The 9,111-nt window shown below is 38.5% G+C and overlaps 1 protein-coding gene across 3 annotated transcripts; it reads right to left on the reverse strand.

The window, feature by feature from the left end:
- LOC109722249 (hydroquinone glucosyltransferase-like) lies at positions 5,857-8,910 on the reverse strand. 3 transcript variants are annotated; one of them, XM_020250208.1, is made up of 4 exons: positions 8,639-8,910; positions 7,205-7,843; positions 6,731-7,080; positions 5,874-6,531 (listed from the first exon to the last, which is right to left on the reverse strand). In XM_020250208.1, exons 2-4 carry the CDS (start codon positions 7,813-7,815, stop codon positions 6,044-6,046), a joined length of 1,449 nt encoding a protein of 482 aa, XP_020105797.1. In that variant the 5' UTR covers positions 7,816-7,843; positions 8,639-8,910; the 3' UTR covers positions 5,874-6,043. The 3 variants fall into 3 exon arrangements, with proteins under 3 accessions (XP_020105796.1, XP_020105797.1, XP_020105795.1); XM_020250207.1 differs by lacking the exon at positions 8,639-8,910 and having other exon boundaries at positions 5,857-6,531; positions 6,731-7,074; positions 7,205-8,632; XM_020250206.1 differs by lacking the exon at positions 8,639-8,910 and having other exon boundaries at positions 7,205-8,045.

The raw sequence follows: 9,111 nt of genomic DNA on the forward strand, positions 1-9,111 counted from the left end.
GGAAGCTCTCTAAGTTACCAAGTAACATCATATGCTCGCCGTTGCCTATCTTACTATTTATTGTATGCTTGAAAAAACATATAGAATATTTTTAAAGTAAAAAAATTATTATTCATATAAAATTTTAATTTTAGTTATATATGATTGGGTAGTTTAATCCAATATTTATCTATAAAATTTATTTATTTTTGACTGTATAAATGAAAATGAATAATATAGAAATTGAAGGCGGAAGAAAAGACATGTGAGGCTGAAAAAATTAGATATTCAACTCATAAATTATTTTTTTTAATATTATAATACTATATTTCATATAATTATTTTGTACTTTGAACTATTAGACATATTTTTGTATCAAATTATAGATAATGTTCTATATAAATTAAACTATTGATCGTATAATGTTCAGAATTTCAAGCGGCTCGTTTAGGGCTCGAGCTCGCTCGACTTGAAATTAGGCTCGCTCGAGCTCGACTCGAATTAATTTCAATCCAAGCTTGAGCTTAAATTTAGGCTCGAAATTAATTTCAAGCCGAATTTGAGCCGAGGTAAGCTCGCTCGAGCTCGGCTCGTTTCCACCCCTACGTACCATACATGAAAGGAGAATCCAAACCATGTGTACAGCAGAGCCCTCCTCGCTCCTGTGGGGCCCACTCTTTTTTTTTTTTTTTTTCTCTCTCTCCCATACTTCCTTCACCCTTTCTTTTTTTATTTGTTTTTTTCTCTCAACATTTTTTTTTTTATTTTTGTCTATATCACGTGTAAAATTTTATTATATGAACTAACCTTATTTTTTAATAGTCGATATAACAAAATTAAAATTTCATACGGTATAAAAAAAATTGTACACCAAGTGTATAAAACATGCTTATATACAATTTATAATTTGATTTTTTTTTTATTTTTACCTATATCAAGTATAAAATTTTAGCGCATACACCAATTCTATTTTTTAATAGTCTCCTCAAGGAAAGCGGTGGGACCCACTTTTTTTCTCTCTCATACTCTCTCTCTCTCACACCCTATACCCCCCCCTCCTCCTCTTTTTTTCTCTCAACACCTTTTCTTTTTTGTTTTTTCCTACACAAGTTTAAAATTTTATCATATAGATCAACCTTATTTTNCTTATTTTTTAATAGTCGATATAACAAAATTAAAATTTCATACGGTATAAAAAAAATTGTACACCAAGTGTATAAAACATGCTTATATACAATTTCTCAACACCTTTTCTTTTTTGTTTTTTCCTACACAAGTTTAAAATTTTATCATATAGATCAACCTTATTTTTTAATAATTGATAGTGTACAGCAACCACTTCAAATAAAGAGGTGGGGCTCACTCCACTTTTTTTTTCTCTCTCTCACTCTCCCTCACTCTCTCACACATTGTACACCGAGTGTATAAGACGTGCACATGTATTGCATATGATAAAGTTTAGCTTTCTATCTATCTATATCCATACACCCTACACACACCCTACACCCTACACCCTACACCCTACACCTCTATAATCCTATTTTTTAATATTCAATATAACAAAATTAAAATTTCATACGGTGTAAAAAAGTTGTACACCGAATTTATAAGATATGCTCATATACACGTCTTTGACAGTATCAAAGAGAACTTATATACTTTGGGTTAAAATTTTTTTGTACGTATAAAAATGCAAGTATCTAATTTAAACATACACAATAAATGAAATAACTAGGAAATATAATCTGATCGAATACTTTGTCATAATAAAAGTAGATTATACATGTATGAAAGTTGTGTGCACTCAGTAGTTGTACAGGATAACAAAGAAGGACCCTCATATTTCTGGCAAAAATACTTTATTTTTTAATAGTCGAAATACAAAATTAAAATTTCATACGATGTAAAAAAAATTGTACAACAAGTGTAGAAGACATGCTCATATATAATCTATAATTTAAAATTTTTTTATTTTTGCCTACAAAATTTTATTGCATGGACCAATCTTATTTTTTAATAGTCTCCTCAAGCAAAGAGGGGGCACACTTTTTTTTCTCTCTCTCATTCTCTCTCTCTCTCTCTCACCCTACACTGCTTATTTTATTTTATTTTTTCTCTCAACACCTTTTTTTTTTATTTTTTCCTGCTCCAAGTGTAAAAAATAGGGCTGGTCCATGCGCTAAAATTTTACACTTGGTGTAGGCAAAAATAAAAAAAATTCAAATTATAAATTATATATGAGCATGTCTTATACACTCGTATACAACTTGTTTTACACCTTGTAAACTTTTAATTTTTGTTATATCGACTATTAAAAAATAGGGTTAGTCCATGCGATAAAGTTTTATACTTGATGTAGGAAAAAAAATTTAAAAAAAGGTGTTGAGCGAAAAAAATAAAAAAAAAAAAGGGTGCAGGGTGTGTGAAAGAGAGAGTGTGAGAGAGAGAAAAAAAAAACCTATTTTTTAATAATTAATATAATAAAATTAAAATTTCATCTCATAAGTATAATTTATAATATATAAAAAATATAGATAGAAAAATTAATAGATTTGTACCTCTATAATAAAACTTCATAAATATTATGTAAAAAAAATTAAACATTCGGTGTATAAGACATTGTTACACATTATTCAATTTGACTTTAACTTAACATCAATAAAGTTTAGTTTTGAGCTCTCCTTCCTTGGAGCATTGGTGGGGTCCGCCCACTTTCTCCACTCCCACTTTTTGGTAGTAGGTAATATTTTGCTTTGTTTTTTTAGAAATAAATTTAGCTGAAAATGCGATTCGAAATTGGGACTTCGGATATTGAACACCAAACTCTTTACAACGTACGGTGGGAACGATAGGTAATATTAGAATAAAAAATGGGCCAGTATTTGATTTAGTAATTTAAATTTAGGGAAAACTTCAAAAACCCCCCCTGTGGTTTCGTGCTTTCTCACTTTACTACCCTGTGGTTTAAAACGTATCAATTTGCCCCCCTGTGGTTTCGTTTTTCTCTTTTTGTTATCAATTTTATTATTATTTTTTTCTTAAATCAGTGACAAAGTTAAAATTAAAGGATACTAAAGTGAATATTCGATAAATATAGATGGTTATCTGAAGTTTTTTGTATATAATTTAACGAAATGTTAACGAAAAAGCTTCCGAAAAGATAAAAATGAAACCACAGGGGGGCAAATTGATACGTTTTAAACCACAGGGTAGTAAAGTGAGAATGCACGAAACTACAGGGGGGTTTTTGAAGTTTTCCCTTAAATTTAACATCTTTTAGATTCTTATACTTAAAAAAAAAATTAAAATACTATTAATAGCAAAAGAAAAATATGGCCAAATTGCATAAAAAATCCACTAGTTTTGCGCTGTTGAAAAAGTGGGCCACTTTTTTCGATTTTGCAGATTCGGACCGAATTTTCACCAAACTGACCAAAATACCCTTATTACTTTTTCCCTCTCCTCTTTTTTTCTCTCGTTCATTTTTTTTTTCTCGTCGGTAGAGTGGAGGCGGAGCGGAGGCAGAAACGGCCCGTCTCGCCTCTCACCCTTATGCTCTCGCCCTCGCCCTCGCCTGCGCACTCCCCACCTTCCTCGCCTCCGACCCCGCCGAGGCCGCACCGCGACTTTTTTTTTTTTTTCCTCTCCGACTCTCCTCCACCGTCTTCGGCGACGACGCCTCTCTCGCCCTTCCGCCTTTCTTGTCCTCTCTCTCTCCCTCCTACTCTGCTGCCTTCGACGACGACGCATCTTCGCTGACGACGCATCTTCGCCGACGCCGACACCGTTTAGGTCGCTACGGCGCCGCAACCTAGGGTGGGGGGTCCTTAGTGGCGTTGTCGCCGGCGCTGGCAGAGAGGGGTGACAAAAAAAAAATATAGAAGAAGCAAGAAAAAAAAATAAAGATAGAAAATTATAGAAAAAAAAAGATGAAGATTAAATTGCACCGTTAAAATAAAATTACACTGTTTTAAAAGAACGTTGCATTATTAAGATGTAAACTGCAGCTTTAAGATTAAATTATACTCTTTAAACGAAAATTGCACTCTTTAGGAGATATTTATATTGTTTCTCCTCTTATTGCACTCTTTCAGATGTAAACTGCATCCATTAAGATAAAAGTTACACTCTTTAAACGAAAGTTGCACTCTTTGAGAGATATTTACACTATTTCTCCTCTTATTGCATTGTTTCTCCTCTTGTTGCACTATTTCTCTTATTGTTTACACAGAAATGGTGCAACAAGAGGAGAAACAGTGCAACAAGAAAAGAAATAATATAAATATTTCTTAAAGGAATGCAGTTTACAAAAGGAGAAACAGTGCAGCAAGAAGAGAAGAAATAATGTAAATATCTCTCAAAGAGTGCAACTTTCGTTTAAAGAGTATAATTTTTATCTTAATAGATACAGTTACATTTAAAAGAATGCAATAAGAGAAGAAACAGTGCAACAAGAGAAGAAACAGTGCAACAAGAGGAGAAACAGTATAAATATCTCTTAAAGGGGTGCAGTTTACATCTCAAAGGGTGCAAGAAGAGAAAAAATAGTGTAAATATCTCTCAAAGAGTGCAACTTTCGTTTAAAGAGTGTAACTTTCATCTTAATGGATGCAGTTTACATCTGAAAGAGTGCAATAAGAGGAGAAACAGTGTAAATATCTCTCAAAGAGTGTAATTTTCGTTTAAAGAGTGTAACTTTCATCTTAATGGATACAATTTACATCTGAAAGAGTGCAATAAGAGGAGAAACAGTGTAAATATCTCCCAAAGAGTGTAATTTTCGTTTAAAGAGATAAAAATTTATCTTAAAGCTGCAGTTTACATCTTAAATAGTACAACTTATGTTCATAATAGTGCAACGTTCTTTTAAAACAGTATAATTTTATTTTAACGGTGCAATTTCATTTTCATCTTTCTTTTTCTATAAATTTTTATCTTTATTTTTTTTTCTTGCTTCTATCATTTTTTTTTATCACCCCTCTCTGCCAACGGCCACTGCGCCGGACACGACGCCGCTAAGAACCCCCCGCTCCGAGGCTGCAGCGCCGCAGCGACCTCCACGGTGTCGGTGTCGGCGAAAATGCGTCATCGTCGGAGGCGGCAGAGGAGGAAGGAGAGGGAGAGGACAAGAAGGGCGGGGAAGGGTGAGAGAGGCTTCATTGTCGGAGACGGTAGAGGCGAGTCGAACAAGAAAAAAAAAAGAGTCGCGGCGCAGCCTCGGTGGGGTCGGAGGCGAGGATGGTGGGGGGTGCGCGGACGAGGGCAAGGACGAGCTCGAGAGCATGAGGGTGAAAGGCGAGGCGGGCCATTTCCGCCTCCGCCTCTGCCTCCACTGCTTTCTTCGGTGAGAGAAAAAAAAAATGAACGAGAGAAAAAAAGATGAGAGAGAAAAAGGAGAGAGAAAAAGTAATAAAGATATTTTAGTCAGTTTGCTGAAAATTCGGACCGAATCTGCAAAAACGAAATAGATGGCCCACTTGTACAAAAACCCAAAATTAGTGAATTTTTTTGTACAAATTGGCCGAAAAATACTAGCTACCTATTATTATAGTTTTTGAATACATAGAGTTTATTATTTGGCGTGATATGTGCTATTATAAATTGAAGGACTACAAAGTTAACATTAAATACTTAATTTACTATCAATAGTATTATAGGTGAACTCTTTTATGCATAGAATTAAAAAAAAAGAAAAATTAATTACACCATTTGCCCCAAACATTCATTTTTTGTTTTGATTTTAGACTTAAGATTTTCTCAATTAAATTCTTAAGCTATATTATTTGTTTCGATTAAGTCCTGCTCATCAAAAAGTTTAATAATTTTGATAAAATTTGTAGCAAATATGATTTAGAAATAATGTGACAATTCTCGTCAGATTTTAATACAAGACGTTATTGAAAGACTCAAGAGGCATTTGAAACTTAATTACAAAATATTTTACAAAATTGAGTGTCAAAATAGAAAGCTTATGATAGAGAGCGATATAAAGACACCACATTAAATTACTAACTTGTGGACTATATTAATATTAATTCATCAATAATATTTTATAAAATTCGTTTCAAGTACTTGCTACGCGCAGGCTCGCTCCCTCCTTCCACTTATTGGCAACTCCCTGCAGCGCCTTGTATGAGGACCCGTCCGGCGGTGCGAGCGCCCTCGCCGCCGCCTCCTGCAACTCCTTGGTGCGGCACCGCAGCGCCTTGCCCTTCTCCCCCTGCATCAATTCCTTCACCGCCGCCGCGATCTCCTCCCTGCCGACGACACCGTAGGGGTCCCTTGACCGCGGCCGGATGGCGATTCCGACCGCCTCGGTGAGCAGGACGGCATTCCAGTGCTGTTCGGCATAGAGCGGGTGCGCAATCATCGGCACGCCATGCACGGTGCTCTCCAGCGCCGAGTTCCAGCCGCAGTGTGAGAAGAAGCCGCCAGTCGCAGCATGGGCCAGCACCTTGACCTGCGGCGCCCACGACGACACCACGCGGCCCACGTCCTTTGTCCGTTCCAAGAAGCCCTCCGGAAGGTAGTTCGAAGGATCATCCTTGCTTCCTAATATCATTTATAAACAGTAAAAAGCGATAAATCAAGTATAGCAACCGAGTTCTCCAACCAACTTTGGCCTATGAAAGAAATAACTTTAATACTAAATCGATGTGCGAAGAAATATAAAAACTCGATACTAATAAATTAAAATTATATATATTATAATAACAGCACATCATCAAATTTTATAACAATAGCTCGGTACCTGATGTGAAAAAGGCGGCGTTCTTTTCTTTGTCACTGGGACACCTGACAACCCAAAGGAAGCGCTGCCCGCTGGCCTCCAGCCCGAGTGCCATCTCCTGCATCTGCTCCGTCGAGAGGGAGCCGCCACTCCCGAAAGACACGAATAAAACCGAATCGGCCGGCTGCCGGTCCAGCCACTCCAGGCAGCCCGACTCGTCCGCCTCATCCGAACCGGACCGGACCATCGGACCCACCAGGTGGACCGGCGGCCTCCCTGCTTCCGCTTGCTCCTCCTCTCTGATGGCTTTCAGCACCTCCTTCTCCATCTCCTCGAAGCTGTTCACCAGGATCCCGGCCGCGTCACTGTAACTGCAAAACAACTCGTTACTTTGACAATTCAATCGTATTCGAACTCGGAATCTACTATTTTATTTAAAATTATCAAATTCTTTTAGAAACTTACGTTATTAGATAAGATAACGATATTTCTTACCTGCTCATGATCCGGATGAGCGGAGCGTACGCGGGGTGTGACTTCTTGCGCAAGGGGTCGGGGAAGTCCGTCCCGCGTATGGCGACGCAGCCTGGCAGGCAGACGGGGTCGGGGAGGTCTTCGAAGTCGACGTCGGTGGTCTCGTCGAGCCGGGGCAGGTGCAGCGCGAGGGTGAGCATCCTAAGATTGGTAGGGTAAAATATGTAACCCGGCACACCGAGCTCCCGCACCAGCGACAGCGTCACGGACCCAAAAAGGTCGCAGACGAAGGCGGCGGCGGGGTTTCGGAAGGAGAGGAAGGCGTCGCGGAGGAGGGGGAGGCATCGGGTGAGGAGCGCGCAGAGATGGACTTCGATCGGGGAGTCGGGGGGGAGGTCGGAGAGGGAGATGGAGGGGAGGGAGACGGAGGTGACGGAGTCGGAGGGGAGGGAGGCGAGGAAGGCGGCCTGCGCCGGGGAGTTGAAGTTGGAGAAGGTGAGGAGGGTGGCGGAGAAGCTGTGGGCGGCAGCGAGCCGAACGGCGAAGTCCGCCAGCGGGATCACGTGGCCCATTCCCGGCGTCGGGAGCAGAACCACATGAGGCCGCCGGCTCTCATTCCCCTCGACAGCCATATAATTAATATGGTAATATTTGTTTGAACTTGTGCAGTATAAAATAGAGATATAGATATGTATCAACAGAACAAGAGGAGCTTGAGTTGTGTTGTGTTTGTAAGATTTTGCAGGAAGCTTATCATCAATTAAGGGAAAAATGTGTGGGCGATGTTCTCTGGTCGGTTGTCTTTGGCTCCATGTGTTGTGGACGTGTTTGGTCATGTCATTTTTTCCCCAATTTAATTTTTTTTTTTGAATATTTATAGCATTTTAGAAAGTTACATAAGTCATAAAGTAACAAACACAGTACATGAACTCGATCAAATTATTATTACGTACAATAATTAATAGATGCTAACCTAATTATTTAGATAAGATGCATCTTATAATAATAAAATATAATTTGTATGTAGGCATCACGTTTTTATTATTTCATTTTAAACAATTATTGTATGTGCATAATTGCTAACGAGTACTGCGTACATCTTTTTAATATGTTGATACATCAAAATATTTCACATTCTAGGAACTTCCCTTCGACCGGTATTGTCAAAATACTCTCCTGAACTTCTAATTTCAGCTGCTAAATCAATCAGTTCTATTAATCCTCTTCCTCAAATAAAGTTCTGACTCAAAATTAATGAAGTTCATAAGCTTGCTTGTGGTGTATACGGCCAAGTTCACATAGCTTTAGATTAATAAATTTAGATCAGGGAAAGAATAGTAGATGATTGAATTTCTGAGACAGGATTTGAATGTAATAGTTATTAGAGCAATGGTGGATTTCACAGTTGGGTGATTGTTCCATCCCTCTTGTAGAATTGAGATTGAGAGCTCTTACCAATGGATCGGAGCACCGAATCGAGAAGCAGCACCACCGAGGGCTCAGTTCGGATCACCAGGTCGAGGATCATCCTCGCTGGGCCAAGAAGGTCGAGGCGATAGCAAAGGCGATTTGGGGATGGGATCCGAGCTTGGAGAGGATGTGGAGGATGAGGAAGGAGAGAGGAAGAGCTGGATCAAGCTCGGAGAGGAGGGGGTGAGGGAGCGAAGTGGTTGAGGGGCGAAGGGAGAGGAGGAAGTGAGGGAGAGAAGGGGTCAATGCAGGGAAGGAGTGTGGGGGGAGTGGGATCGGGTTAGTTTCGGATTGTATTAGGGCTCAAAGTAAATATATTTAATATATAAATATTAGCCGATAAAAATATATAATTTAAAATAATTATTGCTAAAATATAATTAGATAATAAATAATAATGATTGTTCGATAATCGTCGCTGTTAAATTATCACTAAAAATCTATTTTGTTGTAGTGAA

The sequence above is a fragment of the Ananas comosus genome, linkage group 16, assembly GCF_001540865.1.
Source record: "Ananas comosus cultivar F153 linkage group 16, ASM154086v1, whole genome shotgun sequence".
NCBI classification, from domain to species: domain Eukaryota; kingdom Viridiplantae; phylum Streptophyta; class Magnoliopsida; order Poales; family Bromeliaceae; genus Ananas; species Ananas comosus.